This window comes from Sorghum bicolor, chromosome 3 (genome assembly GCF_000003195.3).
Source record: "Sorghum bicolor cultivar BTx623 chromosome 3, Sorghum_bicolor_NCBIv3, whole genome shotgun sequence".
NCBI classification, from domain to species: Eukaryota; Viridiplantae; Streptophyta; class Magnoliopsida; order Poales; family Poaceae; genus Sorghum; species Sorghum bicolor.
Window position 1 is genome coordinate 53,682,274 of NC_012872.2, and position 18,707 is coordinate 53,700,980.

The following is an 18,707-nucleotide window of genomic DNA, read 5'->3' on the forward strand; positions in this document are numbered from 1 at the left end:
GTAACGTAAACTTGCTTTCTTCTAATACAATGGTACGCACACTGTATTTGAGAAAAAGAATGTGTGCAGTAAAGACTTGTAGGGTTCTTTGTTAGTTGAGCTTTAGCTGGTCCCACCAGTTTTTGAGATGTAGCTCCTGTCAGTGGGAAAACATATATTGCTGCCCTAGAACAATTGCTGGTTTGTAGAGTTCTGTTGAACAAAATATTTTCACAATTAACCAAAGTCAGTGAACTAGAGGCAGATCAGAACCGAAGAGATCTACCATTCATCTGCCTATATATGGTTAGCAGCATCTCAGATCTCTGGGTCAAAAGATGCAACGTGGCACAACGTGCCATGAATAATGTGACAAAGTAAACGATCGTGCAAATAATAATAAGCTGAGACTAGCCGCCAAAAACTATAGGAGTAGATCTCAGATCTGTAGAAAGAAAAGAAGCACTGGATGCCAGCATATATAGGAATTGAAAAGGCTGTCACTTGATCCTTTTGTTTAAGACCATTTGGGGAGCAGAATGGAGAAGATCAGCTGATCATCAGGTAATCATCTGCATATATACACCCTCGAGTAGTCGTCCCAGCTGCGCCGTCAGCCCGCCACATCTCCTCTCTGTAACGTGCACGGTACCTAGTGTGTGCGAGCAGCAGCTTTGGCAGCAATGGCGAGAGCTGCGTTGGTCCTCCCTGCCGCTCTACTGCTGTGCCTTGCATTGGCCGGCCGTGCCGATGCTGCGAGGAAGACGGTTGGGGTGTACGAGCTCAAGAACAAGAAGTGGGATTTCTCCATCAAGGTCACCAACTGGGGAGCCACCCTCATGTCTGTCATCGTTCCTGACTCCAAAGGTAAGCATGGTTTCCTTAGCTTCCCCATCCAAGCAGAGTCCTTTTTAATTTCGTAATGCATGCTTTAATTTGTGACTGCATCATAACGCTGGTCTACATACATGCATGCTCGCTCGATCATGTGAAAATTTCTTGCTGCAGGGAACTTGGCTGATGTCGTCCTTGGGTATGACACCGTTGCTGAGTATGTGGTAAGATCACACATCTCTCTGTCCTTGTCACACTCGATCTAGTGCTTGCCGTGTGTGTGCATGCATCATTCCTCTTTATTCCTCCGGTGTTCAAACAGAACGGCTCTTCTTACTTCGGGGCGCTGGTCGGCCGCGTGGCCAACAGAGTCGCCAAGGGCCGCTTCGTGCTCGACGGCAAAGCCTACCACCTGTACATCAACGACGGCAAGAACGCACTCCACGGTACGCTCTTGATCGTTCTCAGCAGGTCACTCTCTCGTGCTATCTTCCATGGATCGGATTCACTAGCTAGCTTAGTCTCGCCGTCGTTGTTCATCAGGTGGCCACAGGGGTTTCAGCAAGGTCATCTGGACGGTGAAGGAGTACGTGCCTGACTGCGACTCCCCTTACATCACCTTCTACTACCACAGCTTCGACGGAGAGCAAGGTAAAAACGAACGCAAAATAAACGGGCCAAAAAAAGAAAGAATATTTATTTATTTTATTTAGCTTCTGACCTTGTGCCCAGTTAATTAGTGCCGATGATGATGAGCTGATTTCGCACTTGTTCAAATCAAGTGCAGGATTCCCGGGCGACCTGGACGTGTACGTGACGTACCAGCTGTCGAGCCCCTACGACCTGAGCCTGCACATGAACGCGACGGCGCTCAACAAGGCGACGCCGGTGAACCTGGTGAACCACGCGTACTGGAACCTGGGCGGCCACGGCAGCGGCGACGTGCTGGGCCACCTCATCCAGGTGTCGGCGTCGCGGTACACGCCCGTGGACAAGTCGATGATCCCGACGGGGCAGGTCGCGGGCGTCGTCGCCGGCACGCCCTACGACCTGCGCCGCCTCACCCGCGTCGGCGCCCGCATCGGCCTCGTCTCCGGCGGCGGCGCGGTGGGCTACGACCTCAACTACGCGGTGGATCAGGGGTCGTCGCCGTCGTCCGCGCTCACGCAGCAGGTGGCGTTCGTCCGGGACCCGGCGTCCGGGCGCGCGTTCGAGCTGTGGGCGAACCAGCCCGGCGTGCAGCTCTACACCAGCAACTGGCTCAAGGACGAGAAGGGCAAGGGCGGCAAGGTGTACCAGAAGTACGGAGCGCTGTGTTTGGAGACGCAGGCGTTCCCCGACGCCGTCAACCACCCCAACTTCCCGTCGGAGATCGTCAGGCCCGGCGGGGTGTACCGCCACGACATGCTCTTCAAGTTCTCCTTCTAATTGTTATATAAGTATACTACTAGTCCGTGCCTTCTTCGTGGCACCTTTCGCACGCGAGTGGCTCCTGCTATCTAGCAGTGATTGTGCAATGAAGAAACTTGCGTGGCGCGTGGACAATCAGTAAAGTTTGTTTTTTTGTTGTTGAGAGCACGTGCCCTCACTCTTCTATTAATTGAATTTGTTTTAAGAAGTGTACAAACACATTTCTCAATACGAAACTGCTTTGAGATGTATGTTTGCACACTTGTGCTGAATTTTTTTTAGCTGCATCCAATCCGTCGTCGCTGTTAATTACTCTCTCCATTCCAAATTATAAGTCATTCTAAGAATCTTAAATTGTCAAAACATTTTTTAATTTGACCAAAAGTATAGATAGAAATACTAAATTTTGTAACATAAAGTGAGTATGCTATAAAAATAGAATTAAGAACAAATCTAATGATACTTATTAGTTGGTATCATAATAATTATTATTTTATCATATAAATTTAGTTAAATTTAGGATAATTTAATTCTCAAAAAATTTTAAAATGACTTATAGTTTAGTACGGTGGCTAACAGCGGGAGGCGGCAAGAACGGGCGCATGACGAGCAACCGAAGTGTTTTTTTAATAAGAGAACAACCATTTTAGCTTTCACATCCACGGTTGAATGCTTATGGTCCAAAATTACAAGGAGATTCTTAGACCCAACTCCAAAACACGGACACTAAACAAACTTTAAAAAAGGTGCCACAAAGTGTAGTTTTCTTTAACAAGATGATTTTAAATAAAAAGGTTGTCAATTACAAAGTTGTATAATTTTTTCAGATCTAAAACTTTCATTTTGGTTGAGGTCATTTGAAAAATTCAAAATTCAAATTTGAGAAATTCGAATATAGTTTTACTTGACAAAATGATCTCAAATGAAAAGATTGTCAACTACAAACTTCTATAACTTTTTAGATCTACAATTTTCCTTTTAGTTATCCTTTCATGTGATCTTGTTTGAACAAATTAAAATTTGAATTTTAAGAAAATGATTACTTCAAACAATATTTTGAAAGAATAAATGATTTTAGCTGAAGAAGTCACCAACAACAAAGTTGTATAAGTCATCAAGATCTACAACTTTTTTTGGTTGTTTGTTCATCCGATAAATTGATAGTAAATTTTTGTGAACAATGTTATTATCATTTTGTTAGATAAAAAATGATCAAAATAAAAGTTGTAGATCTTGGTCTCTTCTACAACTTTTATGTTAGTGACTTTTTGAGTTAAAATTATTTACTGCTTCAAAATATTGTTTGGAGTTGTCTTTTTAAAATTCAAATTTTAAATTGATAAAAAAAAGTCACATAAAAAGATTGGCTCAAATAATAGCGGTAAGAACACATTAAATTGATAAAGCAAGATTTTAGAAAATTTTAGCAAAAAATCATCAAATTTGAAGTTAGTACGAGGGAAAAAGACTAATTATAAATTTTAGCCACAGATTAAAAGTGAAATCAAAGTTCTTCAACAATTTAAAATTTAAATTTCAAACAATATTTTGAAGCATTAAATTATTTCAAATAAAAAAGTTGTAAACATCAAGTTTTATAACTTTTCGAGATCTACAACTTTTGTTTTAATCATTTCTCCATCTAAAATCGTTTAAAAAAATTCAAATTTTAGTACTTAATTTTTACTATTCAACGTCTATTTTTATTTTTATTTGGTCATTTGTTCGTCAAGGTTGTTTTTAATCTATTTTCAAAACATCTTTCCGCAGGCGGTCAGAATGCCCATATGGGAAAATAGATTAAAAAAACTTAAAAAAAAAGCGGAAACCCACCATTCCGATCCCGCCGGCTGCCAGGATCACGGCAATGCCGCTGGAGCTGATAGATTCACCGGATAGCAAATGCACGGGTGCATATGCGGAGGGACGTGCTGGGTTTGGTTATATGTGTGTTTCATTGTATTGTTTGGTTAAAGTAAACGTCCATGTTTTTTTCAGGCATGCAGAATTGCGAGCTGAGAGGCCAGTTATAACTGATTAACTTGTCATCTCTCCTACTTAAAACATGTATCTAGGGTCTACCAAACTCCCATGGTAAAGTCTCCTCAGCCCGCGCCTCACTCCTTGCACCTCCCCAATCAGAGCGTGCCTGTCCTCCACTCCTTCCCACGCATCCAGACTCCATCCCCTCCTCTCCCAACGCACCCACCCCATCCCCTCCTCTCCCAACGCACCCCGACCCCCCTTCCCTCCTCTGCAGAGCGCTCACCTGTGCCCTCTGCTGCTGCGTGTGCTCGCGAGGGTGCATGGTGCACCGCCGCCGCCGGTTGAACGGGAGGGCCGCCGCTGTCTCGCACTCCAGGAGCCGCCGGAGGGCCTGGTGCTGGCTGAGATGGCCAACCTCCCCAACCAGTGCCTCCCGCTTCCCCTCCCCAGTCAGCTCTCGATCTCTCGCTTCCATGTCTCCCGGCTCCCCCTCTCCCCAACCAGTGCTCGGTAATAAGGAGGAGCCGCGCCAAGCTGAGAAGGAGAAGGAGCCGCGTCTGCCACCACCGAGGGAGAGATGATGAGCATCTCATCCTCGCCTGGTGCATGCCCTTCCACGACCGCTGGCAAGAGGTGAGGTTCTAGCCAGCGGATCGATGATGGCTTCCTTGCTCTAGACCAAGTGGCTCCTAAGTCGACCACCACATCCCCGAAGACCGGCGCCCCGGACCGTCGCGGCCCCAGTGCCTGGTGAGTTCCCATCTGGTTCTTCCCTCCATTCTCTTCCTATTAGCAAGATCTTGTCAGGTCACGCCCAGGTAGCCTCCCTGTTCAAGACCTCACTTCAGAGTTTAAGGTAGTTGACATTAAAAGGTTCAATGATTTGTTTCTGTCGTCTTGATGTTGATCCTAAAAAATTGGTTAATTAAAGAATTCGTGGAACTCTTCAATCGATAAAAAAATTCCTCTACAATTTCCCACCAAAATTTTTTAGGCAATTAGTGATTGGGGCCCGCTGATATCAGTTACTGAAAGATATGGTTACCTTTGCATGCATGCTTAATTCCCTGTGTGAGGTGTGTTTTTTTGTAACAAGGATCAATAACCTGACAAGGATCAATTGCTTACTGAATATTTGAAAATTGAGTATAAGACAATTATGTTACTTGATGCATATTTCAACTGGGCTTCATTGCTGGAAATTATATCTTAGCAGTCGAACACGTAAATTAGGCCTGATAATAGTTACCATCAGCACTACTCCTGAATCATAATGTGTAAATGGGAATCAATATCACTTAATTGCTTTGGATAAATAAGAATTTTGGTATGGCTATAGTTTTGTATTATTGTACCTTCTGCTTCTAGATATTACATCTTAGAGAAATACAATATTTACAAAATATTGGTTTCTTGCTTTGCAACAGAGTTAGTATCCAGTTTTCACTTCACATGGGTTAGTATCATATAACATTCTGGATTGCAGATTGCTTTAAATATGATACATAACATGCATGTGACAATAATTTATTAAATGGTAGTCTTCAGTTGGAAAAAAATAAAAAGGGCACAAAATGCTAATATGGTTGTTGTCAATTTTTTTATCCTACAAATTAATGAGTACTCAAGTTCCAAGATAATGAGTTACTATATAGTGCTTTCCTGTGCCACTACTGCAAATATAGGGCATTATTAGGTATTTGGATATTTGTGTTATCTCTGCCAGTACTGCCAACATCTTCCTTACTTTTTTGTTACCTAAGGGACCAACCTTGCTTGGGGGATACACCGTCTGAATCAATGCACCAATCGTCAAGTGTTGGCATGCAACCATCTCATAATAAAGCATAAACTAAAGCATGGTCTGCCCACAACCAAGTACTCAAGTATATGAAATAATGGTCATTCCTGAATATTTTCAAGTTCATAATTTTATTGTTCAGTGATCATATCTGCTTGCAGAATTTAACTTCTACTTACAATTACAAATTTCTTGAAATAACAAAACATAGACTTCATTTTTTTTCTACTCTGGATCATCTTGAGTGGTAGAACATTTTTTTCTGCTTCGTAAGGTAAGATCATAAGAGAAGCTGCTCTCTATGTGATCGAAACATATCAAATACTTATGCAGATCACTCTTCAGAAATACAGGCTTGTGCAGGTGCGTATTTTTTTGCAAGCTATTTTTGTAAGTTCTGGACGAGAGGGTCTATTCTATTAGTTGCTGGTTCATTACTATTCGTTGGCATATAGTATATATTGCATTGCCCTTGTTGCTATGAATTTCACAGATAAAATGGAATTCATGAAAAATTAACTTCTATTCATGAATCTATGAAAGAAACAATGTTTTTTCATACGACTTAGTTTATACCACTGGAGGACCTCCTGTTTTCATAAGTGCTACTAATAAATAATGATTTATAGGAATACACAAAGAAACCCTTTTCTTGTTTATTTAACTTACACTATATTTCCCGGATAATATTTGCATGTCTAAATTGGTATTGATCACTTTTATCGTGTATGTTATCTGTGATTCATTGGTCCGTGTTAATGGACTCTGTAAAATCATAGTTTTGTTGTATGATCAGACATTTAATTTCTTATAGGCTGAAGTGTCCACTCATGATTTACATTGATTTGTTGGTTTTTCAACCCAGCTCGGTAGTGGCCAGTTTGGTCTGGTTACTCAAAATTCTTCTTTCTCGATTATAGATGCCACATATGTGTTTTTTTGTTCCTTTTTAATTGCAACAGCCGGCATACCTTGCTTACAGGTACTTCTATATGTCAGCTTTGGAGCTGTGTCCTGGTCCTTGGAATTGCCATCGACTAGATCGGAGAGGGGGAGCAACAAAGAGCATATTACTTAAATTCAGGTACTTCTATATGTCAACTTCATGTTCAGTTGTTCATATTACAAAAGCAGTTCTCTTAAATTCAGCTTAGGTTTGCATTGTTATCTCAGTCTCTATCTCTTGGATTCACTTTTGTAGCCAATTGTGAATAATTATTTTACATTCAGAAAAGTGATTCTACAGTTTTACATGTACTAGCTAGATTAGGTATGTATTTAGGAAAACCCTCCTTTATTCATGCTCTTATTTCATAGATATAGACTATTGAGTGTAGTATGCAATCTGTTTTTTTTATCTGCACCCAACTCACTGCATGCATCAAACACTGCAGTTAGTGAATCCACCTGGATGCAACTTTTGCAATTTATCAGCCAAACAAACAAGACGAGTGAATATTCTTATCTATAAGATCTTTTCTGTGTCAGCAAATTGCAAGCATCAAGCCTGTCAGAAAACTACGACAGTCAAATTATTTATTGCACGAGCAAATAAAATGGCCTTATTATGACTTGGCTTGTAACTGATTATCTATTAGCAGGTTTTAGCAAATATCAATGTGAGCTTACAGTAAGAGAGCTCTTGATTCGATGGGCTCCGGAAGGGATGTAAACCGCTGCTAGCAAGACCACAACTGCCACACAAGTTTGGGAGAAATGGAGGGCGGCCATAGCATATGGCTTCTGGAGGAGGGCGACATCGGTAGTTTGAGAAGCCAAGCTCCCTATGTTTGTGATTGCAAGATGAAAGCAAAAACTTGGGTGGAAGCATGGCAAGCACCATGCATGCTACAGATTTGCAAAGCTGCTTTTTTTCTTGCTTGCTTAAAAAATGGCAAAATATATAAGTAGCTTTTGAAAATAGTTATGAGATTACATCAGTAATTTATATTTTACAATCAGAGTCATCACTTGATCTCTTGAAATACTAGAAAATATAGATTTTTAAACCCGTAGCAACGCACCGGCATGAACCTAGTAAACGTCATATATTTAAAAAGAAAAAAGTCTACATCACTCCCTAAACTATGGGTTAGTGTCTACTTTGCCCACCGAACTATGAAACAGTCTAATTTACCCCTGAGCTATCAAAACCGTTCAAATCACCCCCGGGCGGTTTTTTATGGCGGTTTTGCTACGGTAACTGTGGTTTTGACTTTTCTTTTTACCTATTTGTTTTCATATAATCTTTAAAAAATCATAGTAAATTACAGAAAAATCATAAAATAAAAAATCTAATTTTGTTGGACTCCGCATGAGTAGATCTACGCAATAATATATATAATATGGTATACTTTAGTACAAAATTTTTCTGTAGCTTTAAATTAGTTAGAAAAATCAAATTTTATCTGTAATTAATTAGAATAATTCATAGCTGCAACTTCTATGGTCCAATTGTGGTGAAATTTTTATGGTGGACTAATTATTTTATACTTGAACTATAGTAAATATTTTATACTCATTGGATCATGTATAACTTAGTTATAGATTTATTTATTGTTGACACTGTTTTTGGGCACGTGTCCATGGTCGGTAGAATACAGGTTGGCAAGACAAAACGGCAGTGCTTGGTCTACAGGATGAGTTGCCGATGAGGATGGTTGCCGATGGAGGGACGGCTGAACATGACCAAGTCAATAGGTGATGATGTGTTTGTGCCGATGACTACGACAGGGGAGTCTGCCGACGACGCGGAGGAAGAACCTAAAGGTTGCCGATCGGCTTGTGGAGGTGTTCCAGTTTGTCATGGGAGGATAGTTTTATGTTTTCCTTAGTTATTTAGATCGTTTTGTATACGGATTTTGTTTAATTTGGAATTCGAATTCTAGTCGTGTCTGGTTGTAGCTCTGCGAACAGGGTATAAATGTAGACCCTGAGGCTTTGTAAACATACATCTATCAATCAATCAAACACACGTTTTTACTCATATTCCAAGCATCTACTTTTCGACGATTTCGTCATACTTTTTCCTTTTCGTTACGAGTTCTTAGGAATTCGTCGACTTAAGCTCGACGTGTTCTCAAGTTCCGTGTGAATACCTCTTGGCCGTGGCATCCGGACGCATCGCTGTTGTCGGGACCAAAGTATTCGAGTTACCACCTTCGCCGATAGTAAGGTCAAATCGGCTGGCACACCTTAACGTTTAAATCGGGTATTAGCCCTTTGTGTTTGCAGATCCGCTTTTGCATCAACACATCTTTTGGCACGCCCAGTGGGACCAGATTCAAGATTCAAGATCAAAATCAACATGTCGAATACTGAGTTCGACTTGGAGAACGTTATACCCGTGACAGAAGATAGTCTCAAAGATGAGCAGAAGCTAGCTATTGCTAAAGCCATGGAGGATTACAAGAAGCAATGCCTGAGGTCCTTCAGCATAAACAGGAGCGGCGAGGTGATCCAGAAGGATGCGCTGCCGATGCCTCGGCAGGTTACTTTCGAAGCCAATCCTGGTAAACTTCAAGAGATGGTCGATAGTGCTATCAACCGTGCCTTGATCAACCAAGCTGGTGTGCTGTCCAATACGATTTTCAATGTCGTGGCTAGAACTTTCAAGGAAGGACAATTGCCACCAGATTATGTGGGCCCCTCTCATCATCAGCCAGGGTCACCAGTGGTCACAGCTCCATCGGCTGCTACGGCCGCTGCGGGCACGGAAATTCCTGTTCCTCCAAGCACGTTAGGAGCCACTAATGCACGATCTACGCCGATGACAACTAATCCACCGACTTCAGATAGGCAGATTAAACTCGCTACAGATCTGTTGGCATCGGCAATGTCAGGATCGATTCCTCCTCCTAACTGGTGGGGTTATGGTATGCCTCCAGAGTTAACACCGGGTACATCACAGACAACTGATGTCAGAGGCAAGGCTCCTACGGCATCGGCACCCCCAAGCATGCCGATGAATCAGAGTCCCTAGTATACTACAACTACCACTGCAAGACCTTATACTGGGAATTCTCAAGCTCTGACGTTCCAGATGCCTAACGCATCGGTAGACTCAATACTGATGCAACAGAGATTTGTGACTCAGCCAGGGTATGTTAATTCAATGATGATGCCCAATTACCAGTCATCGGCAGGACCTATGTCGATGAATGCTAATAGTGGATGGCTTGGGCAACAAGTCTTTCCGCAAACGCCCCAACCGAATCATCAGGCTACAGGGTTCCAGCAATGCCAGATCTATCTCGGGTTCCAGAACCAAGGGGCAGTCAATCAGCCGATGAGTCACGGACAACAGATCGCTGGTCTGCAATTTGGAGGTCAACATCTGGGAGGCCAGCAGATCGGCGGGCCGCAGATCGGCGCACAACAGCTCGGTGGTCCTCAGATTGGGGGATGAATTATTAATCCAATGTTCCATGCAGATCGCGCACTGCACCGACACGTGGAAGCTTACCAGCAGGCGCCAGATCTGCAACCACCTCATCGGCAAGACGCCGATGCTTATTGGGCCGATAAGATTGCCGAAGTAATGAGAGATCAATTTGGGATAAAACCCAAAATCAACACTTACTCTTATCAGACACCGTATCCTCCCGCGTATGATTTGATCCCGCTTCCAAATCGGTACAAGGTACCGGATTTTACTAAGTTTTCTGGGCAGGACGACACGTCAACCATGGAACACGTCAACAGGTTCATCATCCAGTGCGGGGAAGCTGGTAACAGGGACGAGTTAAGGGTTCGCTTATTCTCGTCATCATTGTCCGGATCGGCTTTCACCTGGTTTATATCGTTACCTCCCAATTCAGTGATTACTTGGGCCGATTTGGAGAAACAATTCCACAAATACTTCTTTTCTGGGGTCCATGAGAAGAAGATCACCGATTTGGTCAAATTGAGGCAACACAATGATGAATCGGTTGAAGGTTTTGTGCACAGGATACGGGAAGTCAAGAACAAATGCTATAGCCTGGTTCTGAATGATCGGCAGCTAGCCGATTTGGCTTTCCAGGGTTTGTTGCCACACATAAGGGACAAGTATGCATCTCAGGAGTTTGAAAGCTTAAGTCATTTGGTGCAGAGGATTTATGATCAAGATATCAAGCGTTTCGAGCCCAAGAGAGCATGGAACAAGAAGGTGTCCTTTGTTGATGAAGCAGCAAGCTCTCTGATGAAGAACCGGTCATCGGCTTGGCGGAATGGGTGAAAAATAAAAAGCCGATGTCTTGTCCTTTTGGACACAAAGAACCAGAAAAGTTCGTGTTTGACACCACTAAGGCCGACAGGATATTTGACTTTCTACTTCAGGAAGATCAGATCAAGCTGTCACCTAATCATGTGATCCCATCGGCTGAAGAATTAAAAAGGATGAGATATTGCAAGTGGCACAATGCAACTTCTCACGACACTAACGAGTGCAAGGTGTTTAGGCAACAGCTGCAATCGGCTATAGAGTCAGGGAGGATCAAATTTGACAGCTCCAAAGCTCAGAAGCCGATGAAGATTGATCAACATCCTTTCCCAACAAACATGCTGGATGCTAAGGGAAAAGCCAAGGTCTTAACATCGGAAGCAGCTGAAAGAGGTGCATCGGTGGATCCTCAGCATCAAATCACTACTGCCGATGCAAAAGGAAAAGGCCTAGTCCAGGACGGAGCCAACTCAGGGCGGCCTCTCCGATCTGGTATTGTGATAACTCACAGAAGGCCTCGGGAGACTTGGCAACAACGTGAGGATTGGTATCGGCGCCAGCAAGAGGATTATCGCCGAGAAGAAGAAAGACGCCGGCAGGAGTGGAATCGGCATAGGGATCACTGGAACTGTCCGTTCTTCATCCATTGCTGGGAGGAGAATTTAAAGCTTCCAACTATCGGAGATTGTCCTGAGTGCAACGGTTATGATCGGTATGACAGATCCGATCGGCGCTATCACGAAGATGATCGACGATTTAACGGGCCGATTAGGGGAAGAGTGTCCGTTCATGATCGGCTGGGGGGCAGGCTCAGTGTGCACGACAGGCTTGGAGTTTGTGTTGAATATTTTCCCAGGAACCAGGAAGAACTTGAAGAAATGGCTAATGCACGAGTTCCCGATGAGTTCATATTTTGCAGGGATGCCAATACTTATCGGATGGAGTCAAGGGAAAATCGTCGCCCAACGGTAAGGCAGCAGCAACTTCCTCCATGGTGTCCAGAGGGGTTGACCAGAACACAGAAAAGAAGACTGCAGCGCGAAAGACGAGAAGAGTTAAGCAAGGGGGAGAACTCTAGACAGCCTGAGGATCAGCAACAACCAGATCCCAAGGGGAAAGGTCCATCGGCAGATGTCAACATGGTATTTATGTTGCCGACAGAGTTCCTTGCACCACCCAGTGATGATGAGTTAGAATTTTCCGACCAGATAGCTCAGTTGGCTCTAGATCTGATGACAGCTATCTTTGAAAAACCTGCCGATGATGAAAGGCAACATCTTAAGGCTCTGTTTGTCAAAGGAAGAGTAGATGGCCAGCCGATGACCAAGATTCTAGTTGATGGTGGAGCGGCTATCAATATCATGCCGTATGCAGTGTATCGGATGCTTGGAAAAGGAGACCAAGATTTGACCACGACCGATATGATGTTGAAGGATTTCGAGGGCAATGTGTCTCTAGTTAAAGGAGCTATCTGCGTAGAATTGACCATCGGCAGCAAAACCTTGCCGACGACCTTCTTCGTGATCAGTGGGAAAGGTGCCTACAATCTGTTGCTAGGAAGAGATTGGATTCATGCCAATTGTTGCATCCCGTCTACAATGCACCAATGCTTGGTTCAGTGGGTAGGTGACAAGATTGAAATTGTCCCGGGAGATTCTTCCTATGTTATTGCATCGGCAGAAGCGGACACTTACGAAAGGACTAGGTGTATTTCAGGAGAAGTCTGGGAAAGAGATTTCCTCAAGGTTGCCGATTATGAAATTCCACCGATCCAAGCAGTCGGTTCTGACGAAGGTTTTTAATGGATAGATTCGCCGATGATGGAAAGTTAGGCCAAGGGTTCACATCGGCCGATGATTTGGTAGAAGTAGATATAGGTAGTGGTGATAAACCTAGACCTACTTTTATTAGTGCTAAGTTAGATCCTGAGTGTAAACAACAGTTAACTGATTTGTTAAGAGAATATAAAGATTGCTTTGCTTGGGATTATACTGAGATGCCTGGTTTAGACCGATCGATTGTTGAGCATCGGTTGCCTATCAAGTCTGGATTTCGGCCACATCAGCAGCCAGCTCGCCGATGTAATCCTAATATTCTTCCTGACATCAAGGCCGAAATAACTAAACTTATTGAGGCCAAATTTATTCGGCAGTGTCGCTATGCCGAGTGGATTTCCAATGTTGTTCCGGTTTACAAGAAGAACGGGAAGCTTCGGGTATGCATTGATTTCAGGAATCTTAACAAAGCTACACCGATGGATGGCTACCCAATGCCAGTTGCTGATCTACTAGTTGACGCTGCGGCTGGGCATCGGATTATTAGCTTTATGGATGGTAATGTAGGATACAATCAAATATTCATGGCTGAAGAGGATATTCCAAAGACTGCATTTAGATGTCCTGGTCATGTTGGGTTGTTTGAATGGATAGTCATGACCTTTGGCTTGAAGAATGCTGGTGCTACTTATCAGAGGGCCATGAATTTTATATTTCATGAATTCATCGGTGAGTTGGTGGAAATTTATATTGATGATGTGGTGGTTAAGTCTGGAGACTTCACAAAGCATCTTGCCGATCTACGAAAGGTGTTAGAGTGCACAAGGAAGCATGGTTTGAAAATGAATCCCAATAAGTGTGCATTTGGTGTATCGGCAGGACAGTTTCTTGGTTTCATGGTGCATCAAAGGGGGATTGAAATTAGTCGAAGATCTATTGATGCCATCAACAAAATAGTTGCCCCTACCAATAAGACTGAGCTCCAGTCCTTGATCGGCAAGGTAAATTTTATCAGAAGATTTATATCTAATTTGTCTGGTAAAATTCGTGCTTTCAGTCCTCTTCTTAAGATAAAGGCCGATCAAGAATTTGTTTGGGGAAGAGAACAACAGTTGGCTCTGAACGAAATCAAGAATTATTTAGTAAATCCTCCAGTTCTGATTCCACCTCAGCAAGGGAAGCCCTTCAGATTGTATTTGTCTACCGATGGGATGGTTATCGGTTCGGCTTTAATTCAAGAATTTGAAGCGAAAGAACGTGTAATTTATTACTTAAGCAGAAGGTTGATTGATGCTGAGACTAGGTATTTGGCCATTGAGAAATTATGCTTGTGCTTGTATTTCTCTTGTGTCAAGTTAAGGCACTACTTGCTATCGGTCGAATGCACTGTTATTTGCAAGGATGATGTGGTCCGATACATGTTGTCTATGCCGATCATGAGTGGCAGGATCGGTAAATGGATTTTGGCGCTGTCAGAATTCGATCTGCGTTATGAATCGGCCAAGGCAGTCAAGGGACAGATTATGGCCGACTTTGTAACTCAACATTGTGGTGTAGTGGAGGCTTTGGAAATTGTACCTTGGATGCTCTTCTTTGATGGATCCACGTGTGAACGGGGGGCAGGAATCGACATAGTATTAATTTCCCCTCGGGGAAGGAAGTATGAGTTTTCCTTGCCGATTGTTGCCACGTCGACGAACAGGGTATAAATGTAGACCCTGAGGCTTTGTAAACATACATCTATCAATCAATCAAACACACGTTTTTACTCATATTCCAAGCATCTACTTTTCGACGATTTCGTCATACTTTTTTCTTTTCGTTACGAGTTCTTAGGAATTCGTCGACTTAAGCTCCACGTGTTCTCAAGTTCCGCGTGAATACCTCTTGACCGTGGCATCCGGGCGCATCGCTGTTGTCGGGACCAAAGTAGCACGCCTTAACATTTAAATCGGGTATTAGCCCTTTGTGTTTGCAGATCCGCTTTTGCATCAACATTTATGTTTAACGAGCGTAAACCTGAATAAATCTATAACTAAGTTATATATGATCAAATGAGTATGAAATTTATACTAAACTATACCATATTATATATTTATTGTGTAGATCTATTCATGCGGAGTCCAACAAAATTAGATTTTCTATTTTATGATTTTTCTGTGATTTACTATGATTTTTCAAAGATTATATGAAAACAAATAGGAAAAAGTCAAAACCACAGCTACGGTAGCAAAACCATTGTCATAAAAAACCGCCCGCGGGTGATTTGAACAGTTTTGGATAGTTCAGAGGATAAATTAGACCGTTTTATAGTTTGAGGATAAAAAGTAGACACCACTCCATAGTCTAGAGGTGATGTAGACTTTTTCCTATTTAAAAACCGAGTGAGCAACTTTTTTACTTACGGCGGAGTGACCAACTATTGTGTGAATTGTTCCGGATCGATTCGCGTGATAGATACGGGCACTTTAATCAAGTCGTCAATCACGCAGCCGCGCTACTGCCTGCACGCGGCGACCGCGTAGCTCTTCCGGCAGGTGTCCCGGCACGCGGCCATCATCTTGCTGCCGGGCCGGAGCTGGCCGCACATGGAGCGAGCGCACGAGTGCTCGCAGTCCCGACCTGGGGCGATTCCGGCGGCGGCGGCGCACCTGCGGTAGCAGGAGAACTGGCAGAACCAGAACTCGTCGCGGAGCACGCACTGGTCGAAGCACGCGTGGAAGCAGCAAGGCCAAGGCCGCGGCCGCCCGCCCTGATCCACCGCCGCGGATCCTGCCCCGGGCGCGGACGACGACAACACCGCCGCGATCATGACGACGATGATGACGCCCAAGGGTGCGGGTGCGGCCATGCCTCTGCCGCCGATACCCATTGCTTGCGCGGTCAGCCGGCCGGCCGCGTGCCTCTAGCACCGCTGGTGCGTGATCAGAGTCTGAGACCTAGTAGCTCTCACCTCGGTCGTCGCGGACGGACGGATGGCGCATCTGGTTGTCCGGTTTATATTGCCGGGGATTCCGGGACGGACGCCTGCTCCGCATGCACTGCCCGCGGGACGCCGCGCGGCCGACTCCGGAGGTCCAAGGAGGCCGGGGCGGGAAACGCGGATGTGATGCGGCAGCTCATGGTTCCGGCATGATCGTCGCTTCGGGCACACCGTCTCTTGGATATATAGTTGGATCTGCGGCTGGACGTGTGTACGTCACCTCTCACCTGTTCTGCGAACCGAACTTTCTGCGACGTACGTGCCAAGCCTGCAGCAGGTGCGTGCTCTCCGGTGCTTGCCGCTGTTTGTTTGTTCCATCTCTGTCTTTGGCTGGGAGTTTAATTTGCCCCGATATACTCCCTTTGCTTCAATTCCTAGAGTTCGCTCATGGTTCTACGTGGCTATCAAGCGGAGCTCGGGACTTGTTCCTTCGACCTCACGAGCAGAGCTGCAGAGCTCGGGGACTCCCAGTGTTCGTCGACTGCTCCGGACCTCTAATGTATACCTCGCGCACACGGCTACACGTGGCTTACGAGCACGGCTCGTACATAGTCACGCGTGGTTTTTGATCAGATTTTGAACAATGTCATATGGCTCACAAGCAGAGCGGCATCACCCGGTGAACTCCTCTGCCTGTGGTGAGCAGCCGGAACACTCTTACAACTAGTAAAATTACCCCTCTTTCAAGAGGTAACACTCTTGTTTAGGGAACGAGAAAAAAGGCAAGTCTTGATGGCAAGCCGGTTCTTGTGTGGACATCTAAACAATGTGAACATAGGCCAGCCTTAGTGGTGACACTGAACCACGAGATAAATATCGTGTGTGTTGATTTATATTCTTGCAAATTCATATTATTGTTGAGGTGTTTATAGGGTTTGTGGCCGATCTATTTAGTGGTACTTGTTCCGCTGCGTATAATTGTTGTTTAGTGACTAACATACTTGTAGGAAGCTAGGAGATTTAATTGATCTAAATTTCCTTGATTAAATTTAAATTGTGCTAAGTTTCTCCTGCATAGGGCGTCAGTGCCATCCTTAAAGGACGGCAGTGCCACCCTCTAATCTGATAGAATTTTAAGTTGAAATTTTGTAGATATGTCACTGGATATCTCTAGTACATCTTCACCAAATTTGGGTTGTGTTGGACACATAGTTGTAGAAAGGCAGTGCCGCCCTCAAAGAAAGGCAGTGTCGCCCTGAGTTTTTATTTCTGTTTGAGCTGATTTTTTGCAGGCCTACTCACCTCCTCTAGGCCTCCTAGACGACATCAAGATCCTTCACTCTCTAAGTAGCGTCTGGTGCTGAGGCTCCGTGTCCGACATGGACCGTCAAAGCGTTCGATGTGACTATGTGTGGCGCTCGTGCGAGTTAGCCGTTGGCGGCAATGGTCGAGTACAAACGGCTAGCGACATGTGGCAGCATGGAGAGCGTCAGACGCTAGGGTCGTGCGTCCAACCCCTAGCGTCGGAACATCCGACGCCCACGCGTTTTGTCCAGTGAGGAAGCAACGACTAGTTTAGACCTTGAAACTATAAATAGAAGTGTGCCTCGGCCATGGCTATGGCTGAGCACCTTGGGGACTTTGTGTCCTTGCTTGAGAGTGCTTAGGAGCCCTCTAACTCACTTATGCTTGCTAGATTGCGAACAAATAGCGAGTGAGTGATTCATAGTGTGTTGCATTGAGAGATTGCTTCGAGTGGTACTAGGTGTTCATATTGCAAGCCCATGTTGTTTGTTATTCTTGGAGGTTGCCACCTTTTACATGGTTTGGTGGCTTGTGACTCCGTCAAAGCACGTAAGGAGATTGTACGGTGCTCCAGAGAAGATTGTGAGAGGTACCGTGCTCACCCCGCGGGGATCGCGAAGAGCAACTCTAGTAGAGCGAGATGTGAAGGGCGACAAGTGGTTTGGCCGAGTCAAGTGCTAGAGCTTGTGGGTCACTACTAGCAAGAGAACCGACGACAACCATGGAGCTTGTCTCAACGGGGACTAGTTTGGTGGCAACCAAGTGATCCTCGAGACAAAAATCATCGTGTCAACATTGTCCTTCTCATTGGTTTGCAAATCCCCAACACAAGCTTGTATTTATATTCATATCCTTGTGCTTTGTGAAGTTGTTCTCTTGTAATTAATTAGTTTGTGTAGCTTGCTAGTTATCTTCTTACTTGTGTAGCTAGAAGTAGTTTTCTTACGTGGCTAATTTGATTTGTGTAATTTTGTTAATCACATTGCTTAGTTTGTATAGATAAGTAATTTGTGCTCTCTAATTTGGCATTAGTTGTCTTGTTATTGAGTATTGCTAGTGAGCTTAGGAGCTTTGTGCTTTTGCTTACTAGTTGTGTAGGAGCTCCCTAGTTTGCACAACACTAGTGGCATAAGTTTGTGTGACATTGCTCATAGAATTGGTTAGGTGAGCTCTTGCTACGGAGGTACCTTGTCTGCTTGTTTAGAATATTTTACAAGGTGCTAGAGAACTTAGATAGAGGGGTGTAGTCTTGGCTAGACCGATAGTTTTAATTTCGCACTTATTTCGGTTAGCCGGCGTGATAAATTTTAGAAAGGACTATTCACCCCTCCTCTAGTCTGCCATCTCGACCCTTCACATGTATCATATGGTGTGGTAGATTGTAGGTTGGTGAGGACAGTAAAAATAAAGGTTAGTTTCATGTTAGTTGCAATATTGTTGTTGCTAAGGTGGTTGCCATAATAATGGTACGTTGGCATTGGTGCTTGTATG

General features: G+C 44.1%; 1 protein-coding gene across 2 annotated transcripts; it reads left to right on the forward strand.

Moving 5' to 3' along the window:
- Positions 507-2,409, forward strand: LOC8082481 (aldose 1-epimerase). Of its 2 annotated transcripts, XM_021457704.1 has the most exons (6): positions 507-543; positions 636-846; positions 988-1,037; positions 1,136-1,259; positions 1,357-1,464; positions 1,601-2,409. In XM_021457704.1, the coding sequence occupies exons 2-6, from the start codon at positions 663-665 to the stop codon at positions 2,239-2,241; spliced, it is 1,107 nt and encodes a 368-aa protein (XP_021313379.1). In that variant the 5' UTR covers positions 507-543; positions 636-662; the 3' UTR covers positions 2,242-2,409. The 2 variants fall into 2 exon arrangements, with proteins under 2 accessions (XP_021313379.1, XP_002455882.1); XM_002455837.2 differs by lacking the exon at positions 507-543 and having other exon boundaries at positions 557-846.